This window comes from Osmerus eperlanus, unplaced genomic scaffold (assembly GCF_963692335.1).
Source record: "Osmerus eperlanus unplaced genomic scaffold, fOsmEpe2.1 SCAFFOLD_398, whole genome shotgun sequence".
In the NCBI taxonomy this organism is placed as follows: Eukaryota; Metazoa; Chordata; class Actinopteri; order Osmeriformes; family Osmeridae; genus Osmerus; species Osmerus eperlanus.
This window is the reverse complement of record NW_026911748.1, coordinates 1-22,899: the sequence shown is the minus strand read 5'-3', so window position 1 is coordinate 22,899 and position 22,899 is coordinate 1. Positions and strand designations below refer to the sequence as shown.

The following is a 22,899-nucleotide window of genomic DNA, read 5'->3' as shown; positions in this document are numbered from 1 at the left end:
CTGTGCACATGACCCGGGCAGATCTAGAGTATGACGATTACGACACGGTAATAAACATCTCACAATACCTGTTATTACATAGACATATGTAGTACACATGTGTGACTTTACACATGACTCATCCTCACACATAATGACAGGCTGGTTATGAGTGCTGCAGCGTATTGTTAGATAATGATGATGTTGTGTGCTGCTTTTTGTCTCCTGCAGTAGAGAAAGTACCAGTGGTGAGTGGAGTTCTAGAACCTTCGCATGTAGTTCTAGAACCGTCTCCTGTGGTTCTAGAACCTTCCGCTGTGTTGTGTTCCTCATGTCCGTTTGCTTGATGCCAAATACTCTCTCTCTCGACATCCCTTCTCTCTCTTTCTCCTTCTTTATCTCTCTGTCTTCCATCTTCTCTCCCCCTCCTGCTCCCCTCTCTCCCCCCCTCCTCCCCCCTCCCAGGGCACAGAGTTGGACCCCCGGGGGCACAGGCCAGTGACGGGGGGTCGGGACGGGTACATTGCCCCCCGCCCGTGTGTCCCCCCCAGTGTCGGGGCAGGGTAGGTACCGGGGGCGCCCAACCGCTGCCCCCGCTGTCCCAAGGGGGAGCAGGAGAAGGTGGAGCAGCCGGAGGCTGGAGGCTGCACACACGCCTCAGAACAGATGGTAGGCTGGGGGGCGGAGGGTGTTTGTGTGTGTGAGAGAGAGACAGAGAGACAGAGAGACAGAGAGACAGAGAGAGACAGAGAGAGAGACAGAGAGAGACAGAGAGAGAGAGAGAGAGAGAGAGAGACACACACAGGGAGAGAGAGAGAGAGAGAGAGACACACAGGGAGAGAGAGAGAGAGACAGACAGACAGAGAGAGAGAGACAGAGACAGAGAGAGAGAGACACAGAGAGAGAGGTATGTGTACGTGACTTCCCTCCAGAGATTCAAGGCACTTGAACAACATCCCTGACCTGCCCTTCCCCTCCCGTGCTGCAGGGGGTCCTGTGCCCTACGGGCTGCGAGCTGAAGACAGCCCTGCTGAAGCAGGAGAGCAACGTGAGGGGGGAGGTGGGGAAGCTGAGGAGGGATGTGGACGAGCTCGCCCGCTCCTCCAACACCGTGCACACCTACGTACAGGACATGTCAAAAAACCTGAGGGAGCGCCAGCAGGTCAGCAACGGTAAGGACCAATAGGAGACCTCCTCACTGGTATTCTGGCCAATCGGAGACCTCCTCACTGGTATCTAGCCAATAGTAGACCTCCTTAACTTTTTCCCCTCTTCCCCTCTTCCCCTCCACCCCTCCCCCTCTCCCCTCTCCCCTCCCCTCCTCCCCCCTGCCCTCCCCTCCTCCCCCTCCCTCCTCCCCCTCCTCCACCCTCCTCCCCTCTCTCCCCCTCAGAGAACGGGAACACAGTGAGTGAGTACACTGGGGAGCTGGAGGAGCAGCATGCGTACGTGAAGCAGGTGGTGGACACCGGCTTCCCCTCAAACATCCGCATCCTGCAGAGCGTTCTGGAGAAGGTGAGGGAACACACGCACCAACCAACCAATGAAAGAGTTTACTAAACTAATGAGTGAATGATTCAGGAAGTGAATGAATGAAATAACAAATCAACGTATGAGTGAGCGAGTGAATGAATGACTTAATTAATGAGTGAATGAAGAGGATTCAGAGGTTTAACATGGTGCTTCTCTGAGTGTCTCTGGTCTCTGCACATGATATCTTCAGGATATCTTGATATAGGATTCTGACTCAGGATATGTTGAGATGGGATGTTAGGGTCCTGGGTGTTTCCTTTATTTTGAAGCTATTTGAGTCAAACCATGACTCAGCACATGAGCGTGTGGTGTCTGTCTGGTCCTCAGGTGCGTCTGAAGATCCAGAAGGTGGAGAAGGCTATCCTGGCCCAGAAGGATGAGTGCAAGGAACCATGTTCCGTTTCCTGCCCCATCCCTGTGGTCTCTGGTACGTGTGTGTGTGTGTGTGTGTGAGTATATGTGGGTGTGTGTATTGGGCTAGGGATTCTCACATGTACCCAAACCTTTTCACACTTGTTGCTTACCCTTACTCCCTCCTCCCTCCTCCCTCCTCCCTCCTCCCCCCTCCTCCCCCTCCTCCTCCCCCCTCCCCCCTCCCCCCTCCCCCCTCCCTCCTCCCCCTCCCCACTCCTCCCCCCAGGTAAGGAGTGTGAGGACATATTCCGTCGTGGAGGCAGGGACTCCCAGATGTATCTCATCAGACCTGACTCCTTCCTCCCTGCGTACAAGATCTACTGTGACCAGACCACCCAGAACGGAGGTGGGTCTCTCTCCTCTCTTTCCCTCCCTCCCTCCCTCCATCCCTCTCTCTCTCTCTCCTCTCTTTCCCCTCCATCCCTCTCTCTCCTCTCTCATCCATCCCTTCCTCTCTCTCCTCTCTCACGCCTCCCTCCCTCTTTCTCCTTCCTCATCCCTCCCGCCCTCTCTCTCCTCTCTCATCCCTCTCTCTCCTCCTTTCTCCTCCCTCGCTCCCTCTCTCTCCTCTCTCACGCCTCCCTCCCTCTTTCTCCTTCCTCATCCCTCCCGCCCTCTCTCTCCTCTCTCATCCCTCCCGCCCTCTCTCTCCTCTCTCATCCCTCCCGCCCTCTCTCTCCTCTCTCATCCCTCCCTCCCTCTCTCCTCCAGGATGGACGCTCATCCAGAACAGGCAGGATGGCAGCGTGGACTTCGGTCGTCGGTGGGACGATTATCGCCGTGGTTTCGGGAATGTGGCCTTCAGTGTTGGGAAGAGTCACTGCCAAACTCCAGGTAGGAACACACCTGAAGAAGCAGAAAATGCAGACTGTTTCTAATGCTAAAGATGGATATGATAGCTTGCCGTTCGTCTGAAACACAATCGCATGACCAACCTCTCCTTTCTTCCTGATCACTTGACCAACCTCTCCCCTCTTCCTGGTCACATGACCAACCTCTCCCCTCTTACTGGTCACATGACCAACCTCTCCTCTCTTCCTGGTCACATGACCAACCTGTCCCCTCTTCCTGGTCACATTTACATTTACATTTACATTTATTCATTTAGCAGACGCTTTTATCCAAAGCGACTTCCAAGAGAGAGCTTTACAAAGTGCATAGGTCACTGATCATAACAACGAGATAGCCACAAAACATTGCGAGTAGCCAAAACATGAAGCACACATTGTGAACAACCAAAATAAGTGCCAAAGGGAAGAACCATAAGAGCATGTAGTTAAACAAGTTACAATTAAACAACATGAACTGCTATAAGTGCAAGTGTACCTGTGGAAAAAAGCAAGCAACAATAATAAAAACAATATATCACAGCGTTCTGAATCCTCTGAAGAGGGCGGGTTGCACATGCTGGGAGACCAGCGAGCAGCGAGTTGCAATAGTCCAACTTGGAGAGGACAAGTGCTTGGACTAGCAGCTGGGTGGAGTGCTCAGACAGGTATCTCCTGATCTTCCGGATGTTGTAGAGGGTGAATCTACACGACCGGGAGACCGCAGCAATGTGGGCCGTGAGGGAGAGCTCGTCGTCCATGGTAACCCCAAGGTTCCTGGCAGAGGATGAAGGGGTCACCGTCGCAGATCCCAGGGTGATTGAGAGATCGTGGGAGATGGAGGGTTTAGCCGGGATGATGAGAAGTTCTGTTTTGGCGAGGTTCAGCTGGAGGTGGTGCTTGGTCATCCAGGCGGAGATGTCTGTGAGGCAGGCCTCAATCCTAGCTGAGATCCCCGGATCGGTCGGAGGGAATGACAGGTACAGCTGCGTGTCGTCAGCGTAGCAGTGGTAGGAGAAGCCATGGGAGGTGATGATTGGTCCAAGTGAGGTGGTGTACAGAGAGAAGAGGAGGGGTCCAAGGACGGAGCCCTGTGGGACACCAGTGGAGAGCTGGCGAGGGCCTGACAGTTTGCCTCCCCAGGAAACCTGGTAGGATCTTCCCGACAGGTAGGATGAGATCCACTGGAGTGCAGTGCCAGTGATGCCCATCTCAGAAAGTCTGGCGAGCAGGATCTGGTGGTTAACCGTATCAAACGCTGCAGAAAGGTCCAGCAGAATGATGACAGATGACCTGGAAGCCGCTCTGGCAGACTGGAGGGCAGTGGTGACTGAAAGGAGGGCAGTCTCTGTGGAGTGGCCAGTCTTGAAGCCCGATTGGTTGGGGTCAAGCAGGTTGTTCTGAGAGAGAAAGTTAGACAGTTGGTTAGATACAGCACGTTCAATTGTTTTCGAAAGGAAGGGTAACAGTGATACCGGTCTGTAGTTCTGGAGAACGGCAGGGTTAAGGGAGGGTTTTTTGAGTAGAGGGGTAACTCTAGCCTGTTTGAAGGCAGAGGGGAAGGTGCCAGAGGTAAGAGAGGAGTTTAGGACATGGAGAAGAAAATTTATGATGGAGGGGGAGATGGTTTGAAAGAGAGGGGAGGGTATAGGATCAAGGGGACAGGAGGTGGGGCGATGAGAGAGAATGAGGTCAGAGATCTCTGCCTCAGACAGGGGAGAAAAATAGTTTAGACATTTAGTTGGGTCAGTCATGGAGGGTGAGAGGGTAGGAAAGGTGGGTTTAGGGAACCGACTGCTAATGTCGGCGACTTTTTTCTCAAAGAAGGAGGAGAAGTCGTCTGCTGTCAGGGTGGAGGGAGGGGGTGGGGGAGGTGGGTTAAGAAGGGTGGAAAAGGTAGAAAAAAGTTTGTGGGGGTTTGAAGCAGAGTTAATTTTGTTCAGAAAGTAGAGGGTTTTAGCACCAGTTATGTGAGAAGAGAAGGATTTGAGGAGGGAGTGATACTTATCAAGGTCCAGACCGCCTTTGGACTTGCGCCATCTCCTCTCAGCTGCCCGAAGGGTGGACCGTTCTTCACGAATAACATCCGTAAGCCACGGGCAGGAGGGAGAAGATCGCGCAGGCCTGGTTGACAGGGGACAGAGAGAGTCAAGTGATGCAGTTAAAGTGGTTAACAAGGTGTCGGTGGCAGTGTTAGTGGGGTGGGACGAGAACTCGTCAATGGGGGGGAGGGAGGATGTTACAATAGAGGAGAAATGGGAGGGGGATAGGGAGCAGAGGTTGCGTCGGAAAGTTACAAGGGGAGGGGAGGTAGAAGGAGTTGGAGGGAGAGAGATAGAGAATTGGATAAAGTAGTGATCAGAAATATGCAGTGGGGTTACAGAGGTTAAGTCAGTGATACAGTTACGTGTCAGGATGAGGTCTAGCTGTTTGCCTGCCTTGTGGGTCGCCGGTGTGCTCAGCAGCGTCAGGTCGAAGGAGGTCAGGAGAGACAAGAAGTCGACGGCCTGAGTTCCTTGGAGGTGGATGTTGAAGTCCCCAAGGACTATCAGGGGGGTTCCATCATCCGGGAGGACGCTGAGGAGCATGTCCAGCTCCTCCACAAAGTCGGCTAGCGGGCCTGGTGGGCGATAAAGAACAATTAAGCATGCTTTGATAGGATCGCACAATGGTGTTCAAATGATTTGGCAGTAACAGGGAGTGGTGTGGATGTGTATTTAATATGTGGGGAAAGAAGCAACCCTGTCCCACCACCCCGCCCGGTTGAGCGGGGTGAGTGAGTGAAGGAGTGGTTGACGGAGAGAGCAGCTGGAGTTGCAGTGTTCTCAGGGCGGATCCATGTCTCTGTCAGCGCAAGGGCATGAAGAGAAGCATGAGATGCAAACGCTGGGATGAAGTCTGCCTTGTTCACAGCAGACTGGCAGTTCCAGAGCCCTATAGAAAAAGAGAGGGCAGGTGGAGAAGATCTGGATAGGTAGTGAAGGTTAGAAGTTGACCGTATATACTTTGTGATATATCTACGTCTACGGGTAGTGTAATGAACGGGAATGCTGAAGAAACACATGCTAGCTATGAATATGTTCTAGGTGGATTAGAATAGGGTGATAGTTATCAGAAGAGGTGATCCACCACGTCGGCCATCCTCGGTGGACTCCCGCAGGTAGACTCCCTGTCTTTGTTCGACCGACTCCCGCAGGTAGACTCCCTGTCTTTGTTCGACCGACTCCCGCAGGTAGACTCCCTGTCTTTGTTCGACCGACTCCCGCAGGTAGACTCCCTGTCTTTGTTCGACCGAGTCTTCGTGCACCGAGGCTGCCAGACGAGGCTGCCTCTGCAGTGCTAATCGCCTAAATATGCTAGAGGTGCAGCTGACAATGGCCCTAATTATGTAAACAAAGCCAGGGTCTCACTCGGCGGCAAGTACCCTGAAACTCGATCTCTAGCTAGCTACCTATTGACCAATTTAGCTGCTATACCCTTACCCTCTGTCCTTGCGGCAAAGTTTTAGCAAAACACAAATGAATGAAACAAACTCTGGTTACTTACAGTCAGATGGCAGTCACGAAGTACACTCAGTAAGACACTATTAGCTCTGAATCTGATTACAGAAGTCAGGGCTGATTTAACCAAATTCTACAATGGCCCTAATTATGTAAACAAAGCCAAGGTCTCACTCGGCGGCGTGAGACCCTGGCCAACCATCTCCCCTCTTCCTGGTCACATGACCAACCCTCTCCCCTCTTCCTGATCACTATGACCAACCCCTGCCCTCTCTTCCTGGACACATGACAGGGGAGTACTGGCTGGGGAACGATCGCATCAGCCAGCTGACTAAGATGGGCCCCACGGAGGTGCTGCTGGAGATGCAGGACTGGTCTGGGGGGAAGGTGCACGCCCAGTACAGGCAGTTCACCGTGCAGACCGAGGCCTCCAACTACCTGCTGGCTGTGGGCGGCTACTCAGGCACGGCGGGGAACACCTTCCTGGAGGGAGCCAACGAGCTGTTTGGGGAGAACCGCACCATGACCATCCACAACAGTATGATGTTCTCCACCTACGACAGAGACAACGACAACTGGTGAGGAGCAGCTGTGATCGTTACGTTGATGTTTTGCACGCAAATGTTTTGTTTGTTTTGATTTACGCTTAAATTAACGTTCTCTCTCTCCCACTCCCTCTGTCCTCCTCCTCTCCTCCTCCCTCCCCCTCTCCTCCTCCTCCCTCCCTCTCTCCTCTTCCTCTCCTCCTCCCTCCCCCTCTCCTCCTCCTCCCTCCCTCTCTCCTCCTCCCTCCTTCTCCTCCTTCCTCCCTCTTCCACCTCCCTTCTCTCTGCCTCCTCTCCCCCTCTCCTCCTCCTCTCCTCCTTCCTCCCCCTCTCCTCCTCCTCCTCCCCCTCCTGCAGGATCCCTGGTGACCCCACCAAACAGTGTTCCAGGGAGGACGGAGGTGGTTGGTGGTACAACCGCTGCCACTCAGCCAATCCAACGGGCGGTACTACTGGGGCGGGGCTTACACGCGCAACATGGCCAAGCATGGGACGGACGACGGCATGGTCTGGATGAACTGGAAGGGCTCCTGGTACTCCCTCAAGGCCATAAGCATGAAGATCAGACCCTTCTTTGAGGAGTGACACACACACACACACTAGCATGAGAAAACACACAGAAGCATATGCATACACACACTACCATGAACAAACACTCGTGCACACACACACTCACCAAAGTGTATTAATACACACACATACAAAGAAAAGAAGCCTTCAAGAGATATTTCAGTTGAAGACAAATAAAAGTTGAAACACACAGGTGTATGGATGCAAACCTGGGGGAGGTGACACATGAACGAGTTGAAACTGAAGTCAAATGTGGCATGGTGAAGGTTTTGGACGAGTGTTTGAAGTGTTTCTGTGTGTGTGTGACGCTAACTGTGTGATGGTCCTTGTCCTCATAAACGCAATAAAAAACTGATTGAGGAACCTGATTCTGAGTTCACTTCCTGGTTTTGTGTTCTCTTGGTTCAGCTCTGTAGTCTCCTGATGTACTGGAGCTCTTCAGATTTTAGACTATCTTGGTTCAGCTCTGCCGTTTACGGATATTTTAGACTATCTTGGTTCATCTGTACAGTTCCCCAACATAACTCCTCTGATTTTTAGAGCATCTTGCTTCAGCTTTCATTAGCTGGGCTTCATTCAACTGATTCACCAGATTCATTTGCATGAATGAATGAATGAATGAATGAATGAATGAATGAATGAACGACTGACTGACTGAATTAATTAAGGTCAAAGTAGTGATTGTTCCTTTACTAACAGGTCATACACCACAACATAAGTATCATTAATTGTAAATAATAACAATAGCCAACATCCAGGTGTGATGCTATCATAATGTATTTGATAGTTATCTTAGCTCAGTTTATTTTAGCTTAGCTCAGTTTATCTTAGTTTAGCTCAGTTTAGTTTAGCTTACTTTAGCTTAGTTTAGCTCAGTTTTTACCTTAGCTCAGTTTATCTTAACTCAGTTTAGCTCAGTTTGGCTCAGTTTATCTTATTTTATCTTAGCTAGCATCTTATTTATATTACTTTCAGCTTGGGATGGTGCATGGAGATATAACAGTACAGCTTATAATAACTGAACAAAACATTTTTGTTATCATTTTCTTTGACAAATATCTGCAATTCAATAAACTGACACAAACAAATATTAGATGTGTAAACAAAGTTTATACAAACATAATTTATACAAGGGCATGTTTACAGTTTTTCTCAATTGCTAAAACACTAAAACCCATTGGCTGAACAAAGTTCTCAGTTGCCTGAACTCATGTAGCTAATTGTGCAGTCTGTTGTCAATACCTTAAACCATTTCACATGGTAAAACACAATTTGCAGATCTCACTTAGACTTTTCAGCAACACTCTGAACACATTCTCATTCTCAAAACACATTCTTCACTCTAATGCACATGTCATCCATACTGGTAAACACAAATGGCAACAATCAAATACAAATAGAGAAAACATGTCATTGACAAAACACAACCACTCAAAATTGATTTAACTTGTTTCAAATAATGTGACACAACCAATATAAGCCAGTTCAGAGAACAAACAGGTTGTTGAAGGTGGGAAAATATTGCTTGTGATGTCGACAAAGTGCTCTGGCCTGACCCAGCCCAAAGACAAGAAGAAGCACATTGATCACATGTTTACTCCTTTGATTTTTGTCCCTTTTACTGTATAGTATTGTATACTGTAGTACAGTGCATTGTAGGCTCTGTACAATGAACAAATGGTATGGCCCTGAACATTGTACTTTCCATTTGTTACAGTAACAGTACTGACTGCTCAATAGATTTAGACTGGTTGCAGGTTCATATCAACAAAGAACAAGAGTGAGTTGTGAGTAGTGAGATGCAGGGTACAGTACTGTATAGGGGTACGAGGAGGAGAAAGAACAAGAAAAATTGCAAAGAGCAAAGCAGAGTAGTAATTTCTGATAAATGTTGAGCTACTATGATAGAACATGTTTTCGTTCATCAAAAGACAATGACGGATAAATATGAAATTTGTTTTGAGATTACGTAAAAATGTACTTCTCCTTGAGGACTATATGTTTTGAACAATGTGTTTTCAATTTTTTGGTGTATTGTTTACTGACTGCTTGATAGTGTATATCATTTTGATCACTTTGTTTATGATTTGAGAGCAGTGTTTGATTTTGAGCACAGGTAAATCTGTTTTGAGGCGAAAGTTTGATTTTGAGGACAGGTAAATCTGTTTTGAGGCGAAAGTTTGATTTTGAGGTCAGGTAAATCTGTTTTGAGGCGAAAGTTTCATTTTGCAAGAGGATTCAGAGGTTTTGTAAATAGTGCTTGAAGATGAGGTTTTGTGTTTACAGTTTTGAGAAAATGGGTGACTGTTTTAAGAATGTGTTTTAGCAATTGTGAAAAACTGTAAGACTGAGGGAATGAGAGAAAGGTGGAAAGATGGAGTGGAGAAATGGCAAAACAGATGAAAAGACCTTAAGAAAGAGAGAGAGAGAATAAGAGGGAGAGAGAGAGAGAGAGAGAGAATAAGAGGGAGAGAGAGAGGGAGAGAATAAGAGGGAGAGAGAGAGAGAGAGAGAGAGAGAGAGAGAGAGAGAGAGAGAGAGAGAGAGAGAGAGAGAGAGAGAGAGAGAGAGGGAGAAAAAGAGAAGGGGAGAGGGAGAGAGGGATACAGAGGGGGGCAGAGAAAGGGTGAGAGGAAGAGAGAGGGAAAGAGAGAACATCCACGTTATTCCAGATCATTCTGTTCCTGCTCCGTGTGGTCGGAAGCCTCAGGGAGTTCTGGTTCTGAGGGCGGGGGTTCTAGAACCACCCTGTTCTGCTCCAGATCCTCAAACAGGGTCAGCAGTTCCTGTTGCACCAGGGGGAAGCTTCTGTAGGCCAGGGAGGTGGGGGGACCTGGGTCCACCAGCTGCAGCGTGATCCTGGGGAGGGGCTGGGGCTGGGGCTGGGGCTGAGGCTGGGGGTGGGGCTGGGGCTGAGGCTGGGGGTGGGGCTGGGGCTGGGGGAGGGGCTGGGGCTGGGGGTGGGGCTGAGGCTGGGGCTGGGGGAGGGGCTGGGGCTGGGGCTGGGGGTGGGGCTGGGGGTGGGGCTGGGGGTGGGGCTGAGGCTGGGGCTGGGGGTGGGGCTGGGGGTGGGGCTGGGGCTGGGGGTGGGGGTGGGGGTGGGGCTGGGCCTGGGCCAGTTGGTTCTCCATGGTGTGGTATGTCTCGTGGTCTAGTTGAAAGTTTATGGTGTTCCTACAGGAACCTTTACAGGCACGTAGCTTGATGTCAATGTCCACCTGTGGTTAGACACACAAACACAAACAGAATCAACATGACCTGCTACAGCTGAACTCAGGGACAAACACCTGACTGATGACCTGCCAACAAAGATGGCTGTTCACTGGAACCTTTCATCCTCTCTTCGTCCACTCCTGTCCTTGCTTCCCTCCCTTTTACTCTCCTTTTCCCTCCTTCCCTCCTTCCTTCCTTCCTTCCCTCCCTCCCTCCCTCCCTCCCTCCCTCCCTCCCTCCCTCCCTCCCTCCCTCCCTCCCTCCCTCCCTCCCTCCCCCCCTCCCTCTCTCCCTCCTCCTCACCTCAGTCTGGTACATCTCTCCTATCTGTTTCTGAACTTGGCTGTGGAGGTTTGTGAGTTTCCGTGACAATCGCATAGACCTTTGCCGTAGTGACGTGAGGTTCCGGGCGAGCACTTCTGCAACCTCCACGTACCTCAGCTCTGCCACTGAGACACACACGCACACACACGTACACACACACACACACACACGTACACACACACAGAGAAGAAGTGGGTTGGAAGTTACATATTACTAGAACACATTCTAGAACAAGTTTGACAGCTCTAGAACATGGTCCATTCTTGGAACATTCTCTTACAGGAACGAGCAAGACCATTCTGAAACACATCCGACTTTCTCACTCTGTCTCTCTGTCTCTCTCTCTGTCTCTCTCTCCGTCTCTCTCTCTTTCTGTCTCTGTCTCTCTCTCTCTATCTCTCTCTCTGTCTCTCTCTCTGTCTCTCTCTGTCTCTCCCTGTCTCTCCCTGTCTCTGTCTCTCTCTCTCTGTCTCTATCTCTCTCTCTATCTCTCTCTCTCTCTCTCTCTCTCTGTCTCTCCCTGTCTCTCTGTCTCTCTGTCTCTCTCTCTTACTCTGAGTGGCGATGATGGTGCGCCTCTTGCTGCTGTACGTGCGTTTGATTTGTGTCATAACTGCTGCCTCCTGCTGGTGGTACATCCGGGTCCTCTCACACGCTGCCCTGAGGCGCTGCTGGAACTCTGTTTCCACCCAGGCCAGCTGCCCCTGTAGCCTGCATCCAGACGGACAGACAGGACCCTGCACACACACCACAGCATTGAATCTGAGTCTGTGTGTGGAGGGGTGTGTGTGTGTGGTGTGTGTGTGGTGTGTGTGGTGTGTGTGTGGTGTGGGTGTGGTGTGTGTGTGGTGTGTGTGTGGTGTGTGTGTGACTCACCCACTGGTCATCTGAGCAGAGTGGGTACACGGGTCTAGAGGAACACTGTCTCAGTCTGTTAAAGGTTCTGTCCAAGGTTCTCTGTGTGGTTCTCTGTGGGTCCTGGGAGGTCCAGGTACTCTGCGGGGCCCACAGGGTACACACTGCTACACCCACACACACACACACACACACACACACACACACAGACACACACAGACAAAGAGAGAGACAACACAAACCTTACAACCTGCACTGTCCGACAGGACAATATAACATAACGTCACGTGACATCATACAACATATATATATCACATCAAATAATATAAGCTCATATAATATCACATAATATCACATAATTTCACACATGAAATCATACCTTCATATCATATCATACAATATTGTATCATACAATATCGTATCATACAATATCGTATCATACAATATCATATCCTACAATATCACATAACATCATGAATGTCGTGCCATCCTCTCTCACTCTCTGCTCTCTCTCCTTCCCAAGTAAACGATCACTTTTCAGAATGATTTAGGATATTCATTTAAGAAACGATTCAAATAAACTGAATGTACGATTGTACTGTTTTTATGAACGTTATACTAAGTGTGTAAGAAATCCAGGAAACCACATGGACAGGTTCAGTTGTTTTTATTAACAGCAGCAGTGATGACAGGGTCAAAAGTCACAGGTCAGACAGTTGTGTGGTTGAACAGAAACAGCACATACAGGTCGTTAGCATGGCGATCAGACAGGTCGTTGGCACGGCGATCAGAACATCAATATTGACAGAGAGGTCAGGAGAGGTCACGCAAACAGGCGCAGAGAACAGGTAATTATTTACTGACTCAACATTCATCAAGGCTTTTCTCTTCCGACTCTCTCTCTCTCTCTCTCTCTCTCTCTCTTTCTTTCATTCTTCATCCTCCCTCTTTTACCTTTCAATTGCTTTCCATCTTCATCCTTATTTATTTGAATTTTTTGATGCTACAGCGTTGAAGTTGCTTGCCAGGTCACAAGTATGTCACTGTCCTGATGACACCATGCTATTTGGTGAATGTGACAAACAAACCACTCACTTTGATCTCTTCTTTCCCTTCTTTCTCCCTCCCCCCTCCTCTCCCCCCCTCTACTCCCCCTTCTCCCCTCCTCCCCCCTCCCTCCCTCCCTCCTCCACTCAGCCCCTCTCCTCCCCCTTCTCCCCCCCCCTCCCCTCCCCCCTCCACTCAGCCCCTCTCCTTCCCCTTCTCCCCTCCTTCCCCCTCCATCCCTCCTCTTCTAGAACTCCACGGGCCTCACCAGCATCCGTACGACCTTCAGGCTGTAATCGGCGGGTTTGAAGGTCGTCCACACCACTCCGTTCTCTATCTCGTATGGGGCGATGCTCCCGGCATCGTAGCGGCCGCCTCTGTAGTACACCCCGTTCAGGTTGGCGGTCTGGCAGTTGTTGTACCACCAGCCGCCCCCGTACACCTCGGCACAGCTGTCCTCCCAGCGGTCCAGGTCCCGGTCGAACGTGCTAAACCGCATCCCCGAGTGGGACAGGAAGTGTCCGAGCCTGGGCACGCCCTTCCCCAGGGAGTCCCCAGCATCTCCGGCATACCCCGACACGTCGAGCGGGAACCCCTCGACCTCCGACCCCACCCTGACCCCGTACTCCGCCCAGCGCACGTTCCCTTCCCAGTCCTCCAGCTCCACCCTCAGCATGGTTTCGCTCTGATTGGTCAAGAGGTGGAGGTACTTGTTCCCCAGCCACGCCTCTCCCCGACCGGAGCGGTCCACCTTCCCAAAGCCGTCGCGGTACTCCGCCCATGAGCGGTTGAAGCTTAGCGCCCCGCTCTCTCTCTGCTGGACTAGCACCCACCCCCCCAGCAGACCCCCCTGCTGGCAGAACACCTCCACTGCAGGCCCGCTGTCGCCCCCCGCTGGCCGGAGGGTGAACAGACCGCTGGTCTCCCCGGTCAGGTGCTTCTGTCTGATGTCAACGCAATCTGGAGGGAGAGAGACGAGGGAGGGGGCCGGTTAGGGACGTGGACCCAGCAGGGGCGAGAGGTCAGCAACTGATAAGGACAGATTGATAGACTTTGGGTTTCCTAGCCTCCCTACCCTCTCCCTCCCTTCCTCCCCCTCTACCCCCCCCCCCCCCCCCGACCACTCCCCGCACACTCTCCCCCATCCTCCTCCCTCTTTGTCCCTTTGACAGAGGTTCTTTATCACCAAAATACACCATAAGTCTTGTCATGCTAGCTATTAGACTTGTCACATTACCGGTTCTTTTTACAGCTAGAAGAGGCAATGCTAAGCTAGGCTAGGCTAGGCCAGGCCTATGCTTATGTCACCTGCCCTGTTGGCTATATGCAGCTACTGATATGAAATGACTCACACAGTAGATCTGAATGAATTTCTTTATAGTCATGACTTTTACAGCATCTCATAATGACATTAGCCTTTATCTTTTAGCAGGTACATGTTTAGAAAATCTCAGGTCGGAACAACATAACTTTTTCATACGAATCACGAGACAACAGTTATAGTGATTATTTACTACTTTTCACATTAAGGCTAGATAGGGGGGCTAGCTAAAGGTACTAGCTAGCTAGCTGTGACTTGACTTCATTAAGGTAGGAAATGCTAACTTAGCGTAGGCTAGGCTAGCTCAGCATAGGCTAGGCTAGGCTAACTCAGCATAGGCTAGGTTACGATAGACAAATTATTCTATGTCCAAAGTACCTTTTCCTACATAATCCGCCTTGCGCTGGACGCGCGCGGCGCTCTTCACGCTGCGGGCGTGGAAGTCTGGGACGTCGTCATCCGTGTCGTCCCGGAAGAACGCGCCCAGATCCATCCCGCCCATCTTGGTGTTATCCAGTAGCGTTCCTCCCTTGGTGTCGGTGGGGCCCTTGGAGCCTGAGAGAGGCGGGCGGAGGAATGACGCCAAATCCACCTTCCCTCCTCCGCTGATCTCACATCCTCCCTGGGACGACGTCACTTCCTCCCGCACCTCGGACCCGCCCCCTTTGCTAACCGTGGTCGTCTTCACCGACTTGGTGCAGGACGAGGAGGAGGACGTGACCTTGACTGACCCTCCTGCTCCTCCTCCTCCTCCCATCCCCGTGAAGAAGTCATCCATCCCTCCCAGCCCTCCGCCTCCCAGTGTCGTGATGGTCTTCGTCCCCCCGCCAACCGGTGACACCTTGCCCCCCCCCGACAGCAATGAGGAGGACAAGGAGTAGGAGGAGGAGGAAGCCATACCTGGGACCTTGCTAACGGTTGCCGGGGACGACGGACTGGACCCCTCCGCCTCTAGGGTGAACTTGACCCCCTTGACCTCTGGGAAGAATTCCTTTTCCTGGAGCCCGGATTTGAAGCGATCGTCCACGATGACGTCCTTCAGAGGCCGGCTCTTCAGGACGCGCAGGACTGAGACTGTTTCCACTCTCCGGACCTCCTGGACGCTGAGCGCGTCCAGCTGTTTCTCCAGCCCCGCGTAGCCCTCATTGTCCAGTTTGTACTGAACGTAGCCCTTACAGGAGCCCTTGCAGGAGCGCAGCTTGATGTCTATGTCCACCTGGGAGAGAGGGGAAGGGGAGGGAGGATGGGGGGAGGAAGGGTGGGGGGGAAGAAGGAGGAAGGAAGGGGGAACAATGTAGGTCTGTGGTCTTACAAAAAGTGAATTGTACCTCCACCCATTCCTCCACCCCTCCCTCCTCCCATCCCTCCATCCCTCCACCCATCCCTCCTCCCACCCTCCTCCCATCCCTCTTCCCATCCCTCCTCCTACCCTCCATCCCTCCCTCCACCCTCCCGTACCTCCAGCCGCTGCATGGCGACCACCTGCTCCCTGACGGAGCTCTTCAGGGTGTTAAGGAGTGTTAGCTGCCGGTCGATCTTGATCTTCAGGTCCACGATCCTCTGCCTCAGACGCTCCACCACATCATAGTAGTTGTTGTCATCGCCTGGAGACGGGGAGATGGGGAGGGGGGAGGGGGAGGGGGGGAGGAGGGGGAGGAGAAGAGGGTGAGTGACGGAGAGAGGCAGGGAAGTGGAGAGAGTCTGTTCGTGTTGCCATCTGTCCAAATGTCCACATATCCATCTATCTATCCATCTAGCCCTCCATATATCCATCCATCAGTTTAACCATTCATCCATCTAATGTATCCATCCATCCATCTGCACATCCATCCATCCACCTCCACATCCATCCATCCAGCCGAGTGGCCGAGTCTCACCTGAGTTTGTAACCAGCTTCTCCCTCAGGTAGTCGTAGGTCTGTTGTGACGCCTGCTCTGTGGAGCGATACTTCCCCTGGTTCTCCGACAGTAGCTTCCGTATCTTTTCTATCTTCTTCAGGAGGTCCACGTCAGACTTGTCCAGCAGCCCCTGAATCCTGCAGCCGGAGGGACACTTAGGACCCTGGGGGGGGAGTGGGGGAGAGGGTGAGGAGGGGGAGAGGGTGAGGAGGGGGAGAGTGAGGTGAAAGGGGGGGAGAGAAGAGAGGGACGACAGACAGGTTAGACCAAGTTTTTTTTACGTGGGCGTCGTCTTAACAGAACTCACCCAATCAGAGTTGTAACAGGAGCCCCTCCCCTCCAACTCACCCAATCAGAGTCGTAGCAGAAAGGCCACTCCTTCTCTGTGGCACACTTGTCAGCCTTGTATCCATGCTCGATCGGCCGAGTCCCCCTGGGGTTTAAGACTGTCCCTTCCCCCTCCTCCACCTCCTGAGCCTGGGGAGTGGGGGAGGGGGGGAGTGTGAGAGAGAGAGGTAGGGGGAGGAGGGGGAGTGTGAGAGAGAGAGGTAGGGGGAGGAGGGAGGGAGGGTGAGAGAGACAGAGGTAGGGGGAGGAGGGAGAGGAGAGGGTAAACATCATTTTGACTGCTGCCACAGTAGAAACTCACCACCTCTATACGACTGCGTTTAACTTTGTACTAGTGCTGTCAGTTAAACGCGTCAATTTTTTTATCGCGAGATTAACGTTCTTTTTGGCCTAGCAAACTTTGTAGTTTTTTTCACATGCAGTTGCAACGACTACTGACGTTAGAAAAACTACAACACCACACCGGATCTAGCTAGACCAGAAACAAAACAGGCACGCCGCACACACTTGTTTGGGCTTGCGAGCCGGCTAAAGAGTAGTAGGCTAACGTTACATTTTGAGTGGATGGCGAGCGCGAGACCGCGAAATGGATGCCAATAAGATTCTGAATGGAAAGTTTACTTTTAAAAAGTTGCCAAATGGTTCCATTGACAAGACCAAAGTGATCTGTGTGTTTTGTCATTGTGAACTGAGCTATCATCGCAGCACGTCCAGTCTGAAATACCACTTGATGGCCAAGCACACAGCTGATGCGAATTCTCCGCCCCCTCGTCAAAGCCAGGCGATTGCAATGTTGTTTTCAATTAAAAAAAAAAATTGCACTAAGCAATCCGATCCACTTTTTCATGTTGATAAGAGCATTAAAATGAGAAAAAATAATGGGACAAAAAGAAATCAAGGGACATTTACAATAGATAAAAATGTGCGATTAATTGTGATTAATTGCGAGTTAACTATGACATTAATGCGATTAATCGCGATTAAATATTTTAATCGTTTGACAGCACTACTTTGTACATAAAAAAAAAAGTACTGATGCTTTTGACCAATCAATTCCAGCTCAGTAGCCTATCAGTATAAGGCTCAAACGTACAGAACATGCCCACCCTGTGCAGACAGATCTGTTAAGATACGCTGTAATGAGAACCTAGCTAACCTAGCTACACTAACACTGAATCAAAATGGTTTCTAAAGAAATAGAAATACTAGAACCAATGAGATAAACATTGTATGAAGCGACACTCAAATGTGTTTTGAATTGGTATATTTAAACATTGAATACACAATTACATAATTTCTGTATTTAAATTAGTTACTTGACACATACACAAAATATGCTGATGTGAAATGTGTCGTTTTAAGACAAACATCAACAAACTGATGTTTCATCCTCTCTTCCTTTCTGTCAACACTTCTTCCAATTCCAACTATCTCTCCTCTAAAATCTTCTCTATTTCTTTTCTCCTCTCTAAAAATCATCCTCTTTTTCCTCCTCCGTCCATAGTCATCCCTCCTTCTTCCCTCGTCCGTCCTTACCAAGGCAGAGGCCAGGGCAAGCAGGCCCAGACAAACCAGTGTGAGTCGTCTCTCCATCGTTCTCTCTTCTCCTGAGTACTGCTCCTCTTCTCTCTGTCCCCCTGCTTAAACCACACTGGGTCTGTGGGGGTGTGTGTGTGTGTGTGCAGGTGTGTGATGTCCGTGTGTGTGTGTGTGATGTCCGTGTTTGTGTGTGATGTTCGTGTGTGTGTGTGTGTGATGTCCAGCTCATGGTTAGTCACTGTTTGTCTAACACACACAAACACTGTTGGGCAACACTGAGGTCTTAGTCTCACTTGATGTTGTTTAAAGTGTGTTTTTTGGGGAGGGGGGGTCGGGGAGTTTGCAGACATCTCTCCCGCCCCCCTCCCTCCCTCTCTCTATCCCCCTCACCTTGCAGTCTCAACCTCTCTCTCTTTCTCACTCCTTTCTCCTCTCTGTCTCCCCTCCCCACTCACACTCATACTCTCTCTCTCATTCTCTCTCCCCTCCCCACTCACACTCTCTCTCATTCTCTCTCTTCCCTCCCCACTCACACTCATACTCTCTCTCTCATTCTCTCTCCCCTCCCCACTCACACTCATACTCTCTCTCTCATTCTCTCTCCCCTCCCCACTCACACTCTCTCTCATTCTCTCTCTCTCTCCCCTCCCCACTCACACTCATACTCTCTCTCTCATTCTCTCTCCCCTCCCCACTCACACTCTCTCTCATTCTCTCTCTCCCCTCCCCACTCACACTCATACTCTCTCTCTCATTCTCTCTCCCCTCCCCACTCACACTCATACTCTCTCATTCTCTTTCTCCCTCTAATGTTTTGATGACACAGGAGTTATTTGGAAGAGCTTGTCTGTCCTTCAGAGCTGTCCTAATGACACTCACGGCCCATACTCACATACCAACCCACACACACACACACACAACTACTGCCCACACACACACACATGCTCCAAATACGGTAAGGTAACATCCTGTAGGAACTCGTTTCTGGAAAGTGACTTTGTAACTTCCCAGTCTGATCAATGCATGTGATTAGTCACGACTGATTGATAACCAGTCTTCGTTGTGAAACGAGAAGATTATTATGTTTCAAAACTTAACTTGTGTTTTCAGGAGTCTGTGACTCTGGGCTGAGATAAAAACATAAGCCTACTTTTACTCCGTGAGTACAGTACTCTTTATCCACTCGCACTATATTAGCCTACATGTTGAAAAAAACCTTGAAATGCCTAATCGTTCACATTTACTTTTTCCAACTTCCGTCAGACCATATCTATCTACTTCCGTTTGGACTAGTTCGAGTTGTGTGGTTCTAGTTGTTCTTAGTTGTGTGGCTCGGTTCAGTAATTTTATTGTAACTGACTGCCACCTACCGGCCGTAGTTAGCAACTACAATGTAGTGACTGAAGAATCGTTCCGGCCAGGTCACTACACACGCTAGATTCTACACGGACTGTTTTTGTTGACGGACGGGTCCATGTTTCTCCCACTACCTTGAACTTAGAGCAGTCTCCTTAAAATTATATAACATAAAGTTGTTTTATAATGTCGCATTTTTCACATCTAACTCGTACTGTCCACGCGTCTTCTTTACAACGGTTGTCGCATGCATCTCTCACGAGAACACCTGCACTTTTGTATTCGACGTTGATCGCTTCCAGCAACATCAGAAGTTGCGAGAGACGGTGTTTGTACAGAGAAAGGACCAGACTATATTCGTCCTCGGCGGAGAAAACCATTCGGATAGGATGCGCGTCTGGGTTTTGGGGGGACACTGCAACCTCCGGTAAGACCTTCGGAGATAGCCAGCCAGCTAGCCCAGTGATACAACCGTCAGTGAATCTTACTGTCGTACAAGGTTGCTAGGTTGTCTGTCATGTGACTTGAAGCCAACCTTTACCCTACATAGACTAAAAGTTAGATCGTCTCATTTATTTTGTGTCATGTTTGTTTGTGTGTACGTTTTCCGTTGTGTGATTCTGTGATATCCGTGTGTGTGATACGTGTGATATGTGATACGTGTGTGTGTTCTCCCAGTGCCACAGCTGATCTATGGAGGGAAGCTGGACTTCCTGGTGTTTGACTACCTCAGTGAGATCACCATGTCTCTGCTCACTGCCGCCAAGACCAAGATGCCTGTGAGGCGCTCTCATCCATCCATCATCCATCCATCCATCCATCCATGTCATCACGGTGCTTCAGTGGTATATCAGTAATATATAATCTTCCTCTCCTAGAACATGGGCTATGCTCCAGACTTCGTCCAAGTAGCCATCGCTCCCTTCATCAACGACATCCATAAGAAAGGTGTGTGTGTCTGTGTGTGAGACTGAGTGAGTGTGTGTGATATCTGTGTGTACTATGTGTGTGTGTGTGATATTTGGGTGTAATATGTGTGTGTGTGTGTGCGGCAGGTATCCGTGTGGTCAGTAACGCTGGGGGGGTCAACCCTCTGGCCTGTGCCGCAGCCATCCAGGAAGTGGTTAACAAGGCCGGCCTACCGCTCAAGGTTGCCGTGGTGACCGGAGATGACCTCATGCCTCATGTAAGGACGTGACATCGACTTGTTCTACATCCTAAATCATGCACTCCCTTTTAGTTATCTGATCTACATGGCTCCTGTCCCTTCCACTCCTCTCCTTTCCTCTCCCTTCCTCTCCTCCTCTCCTCCTCTCCCTTCCTCTCCCCTCCTCTCCTCTCCCCCTCTCCCCTCCTCTCCTCCTCTCCCCTCCTCCTCTCCTCTCCCTTCCTCTCCCTTCCTTTCCTCTAGAAAGCTTCTCTCTCAGAGTTGAGGATGGCTGATGGAGTGAGCAAAAAGAGGCTTCCTAAAACCGTCCATAGTATGAATGCTTATCTGGGGTAGGACACACACACACACTCTCACACACACACCACAAACATCACGCCACACACACACCCTTCTCCATGACTCTGCTGTAGAACATAAAGGTTTGTGGACCAATGGAGAGCAGGGCTGCAGTTGTTATGACAATAGAACGTTCACATTGTAACCCTTAACAACAGAGTTCTGGAACATTCCTCCTTGTTTCCCCGCCCCCCAGTGCAGTCCCCATCCAGAGGTGTCTGGACCAGGGTGCTGACATCGTGGTGACAGGGAGGTGTGTGGACAGCGCTGTAGCACTGGGACCGCTCATGCACACGGTACGACTGTGTGTGGGGGTGTGTGTGGGGGGGGGGCTGTGTGTGTGGGGGGGCTGTGTGTGTGTGTGTGTGTGTGTGTGTGTGTGTGTGTGTGTGTGAGAATGTGTATAATATAGTTGCATGTGTATTGTGAATCAAGAATTGTAACAACTGTGAACTGTGTTTAAACTCTGCAGCTTTGTGTGTGTGTATGTATGTATGTGTGTGTGTGTGTGTGTATGTGTGTGTGTGTATGTGTGTATGTGTGTGTGTGTTTAATGTCTCTGTTTTATCTCTGGCAGTTTGGGTGGGAGAGAGACGACTATGATCTGCTGGCAGGAGGAAGGTAAACACACACGCACACACACACACACACGCACACACACACACACACTCATTACAGTTTTTTTTAAATGCTTACATAATTTTTTAAAACTTTTTTTTACTTACTTTTTTTCAAAACTTAACACACAAATCCAACAACTTCACACACAAAATGCAAACTGCTTCGCTTCTCTTGCAAAATGAAGAACTGCATTCAAAATATCACGTCTCAAAAGCACACAATTGTCTCATGTTGCAAACACTTTTGCCATTATATTACATCTTTGGATATATCATATACACACAGTTATTCAAAACCTAAAGCTCTTCTTTCATGAGCTCATTTGTACATTTCTGTACAAGATTGAAAGTAAATGGCAGAGATGATGAAAAATTCATGGTAAACACAAAAACAAGATTGAAAACAAACTTATTTTTTTACTATAAGCATTTGTGGTTGTGAATACAGTATTACACAGTACAAAAGAAAGAGTGTAGTAGGACAGAAACCAAACCTATGGTAATTTTGAAAAAGGTGATTACGGAATGGTGTGTCTGTGTGTGCCATGAGCTGTAGCATACAGTAATATATACTATTTTCTACAATATTGTCAGAATGTCTTCTTACAGTCACTGTACTGTTTCACGGTATGATACAGTAATCCACCAGACTGTGACCAATCATGCAGTGCACTGCAGTCAATGGATGCATGGGTGCTAAAATATGTTTGTGTATAGTATACCTTGTGTTGTGCTGAAACAGCTATTATGTGTACATTAGAACATGTGTATATTACAGTATATTGTTACATACCTGTTATATTTTCTACAGTAAAGGTTCAAATTATACCCACCACTGTAAATCGACTCAAATTAGGCTATTTATAGGCCTATTCTAAAGCCATGATTGGTTGGTGTTGAGTAAAGCAATGAGTGTTTGCACATGTGAGGAGTTAGTGTGAGGCACTGATGAATTAGTGTGGCATTTAGATTGGTTGTGTTTTAAAAAGGTCAATCAAGATGCTTCCCGTTCGAATTTTGTGTGTTACGTGGAGAATTGTGTGTTGTGTTTTGCAAAAAGTGTTTTATGAAATTGAAAACTGAGTCAAAGGCCCAAAATGTGCGTATGGTTTTGCAGATTTGAGGTGTGTTTCTGGTGTTTGAGTGTCAGGTTTCAGAAATTGTGTGAAAAGTAAGGAATTTGTGTGTAAGCATTTGAAAAAAACTAACATAAACACACACACACACATTAACATAAACACACACACACATTAACATAAACACACTCATAAACACACGCACACACACTCATTGACATAAACATACACACTCATATACTTTGAGCTTTTACAGGTTTTAATTACTGGTTATCGTGTGTGTGTGTGTCAGTCTGGCAGGTCACCTGATAGAGTGTGGTGCCCAGGCTACAGGAGGCATCTTTACAGACTGGCACCGTGTTCCTGACTGGTGAGATCACTAGACCAGCTCTCTCTTCATTCATTCCTTTATCACCCAGGTGGTGTT

General features: G+C 49.5%; 3 protein-coding genes across 3 annotated transcripts; 2 read left to right on the top strand and 1 right to left on the bottom strand.

Annotated features, from left to right (window-relative positions):
* Positions 1-206: 206 nt before the first annotated feature.
* fgb (fibrinogen beta chain) lies at positions 207-7,736 on the top strand. Its single transcript, XM_062455899.1, is given in 10 exon segments — positions 207-227; positions 445-648; positions 968-1,151; positions 1,373-1,494; positions 1,840-1,939; positions 2,153-2,272; positions 2,638-2,760; positions 6,546-6,831; positions 7,156-7,235; positions 7,238-7,736. Coding segments are annotated over 9 exon segments (1,164 nt in total). The 5' UTR covers positions 207-227; positions 445-645; the 3' UTR covers positions 7,384-7,736.
* A 5,303-nt stretch (positions 7,737-13,039) lies between these two features.
* Positions 13,040-18,069, bottom strand: fga (fibrinogen alpha chain). Its single transcript, XM_062455900.1, has 6 exons — positions 17,911-18,069; positions 16,375-16,503; positions 16,006-16,189; positions 15,587-15,732; positions 14,507-15,344; positions 13,040-13,767 (listed from the first exon to the last, which is right to left on the bottom strand). Exons 1-6 carry the CDS (start codon positions 17,965-17,967, stop codon positions 13,055-13,057), a joined length of 2,067 nt encoding a protein of 688 aa, XP_062311884.1. The 5' UTR covers positions 17,968-18,069; the 3' UTR covers positions 13,040-13,054.
* A 1,270-nt stretch (positions 18,070-19,339) lies between these two features.
* LOC134016553 (uncharacterized) lies at positions 19,340-22,887 on the top strand. The gene is made up of 8 exons (XM_062455898.1): positions 19,340-19,696; positions 19,948-20,048; positions 20,148-20,217; positions 20,325-20,455; positions 20,681-20,769; positions 20,973-21,072; positions 21,354-21,397; positions 22,765-22,887. The coding sequence occupies exons 1-8, from the start codon at positions 19,456-19,458 to the stop codon at positions 22,844-22,846; spliced, it is 858 nt and encodes a 285-aa protein (XP_062311882.1). The 5' UTR covers positions 19,340-19,455; the 3' UTR covers positions 22,847-22,887.
* Positions 22,888-22,899: the final 12 nt, after the last annotated feature.

Excerpts from the sequence above, each read along its gene's own strand:
- fga (XM_062455900.1), bottom strand. The coding sequence starts at position 17,967 with ATGGAGAGACGACTCACACTGGTTTGTCTGGGCCTGCTTGCCCTGGCC. Across the intron at positions 15,733-16,005 it reads GAAGCTGGTTACAAACTCAG|GCGATGACAACAACTACTAT; the intron begins GTGAGACTCGGC and ends CCCCGTCTCCAG. Across the intron at positions 15,345-15,586 it reads TCGCCATGCAGCGGCTGGAG|GTGGACATAGACATCAAGCT; the intron begins GTACGGGAGGGT and ends CCTCTCTCCCAG.
- LOC134016553 (XM_062455898.1), top strand. The coding sequence starts at position 19,456 with ATGTCGCATTTTTCACATCTAACTCGTACTGTCCACGCGTCTTCTTTA. Across the intron at positions 19,697-19,947 it reads GGGGGACACTGCAACCTCCG|TGCCACAGCTGATCTATGGA; the intron begins GTAAGACCTTCG and ends GTGTTCTCCCAG. Across the intron at positions 21,398-22,764 it reads GATCTGCTGGCAGGAGGAAG|TCTGGCAGGTCACCTGATAG; the intron begins GTAAACACACAC and ends TGTGTGTGTCAG.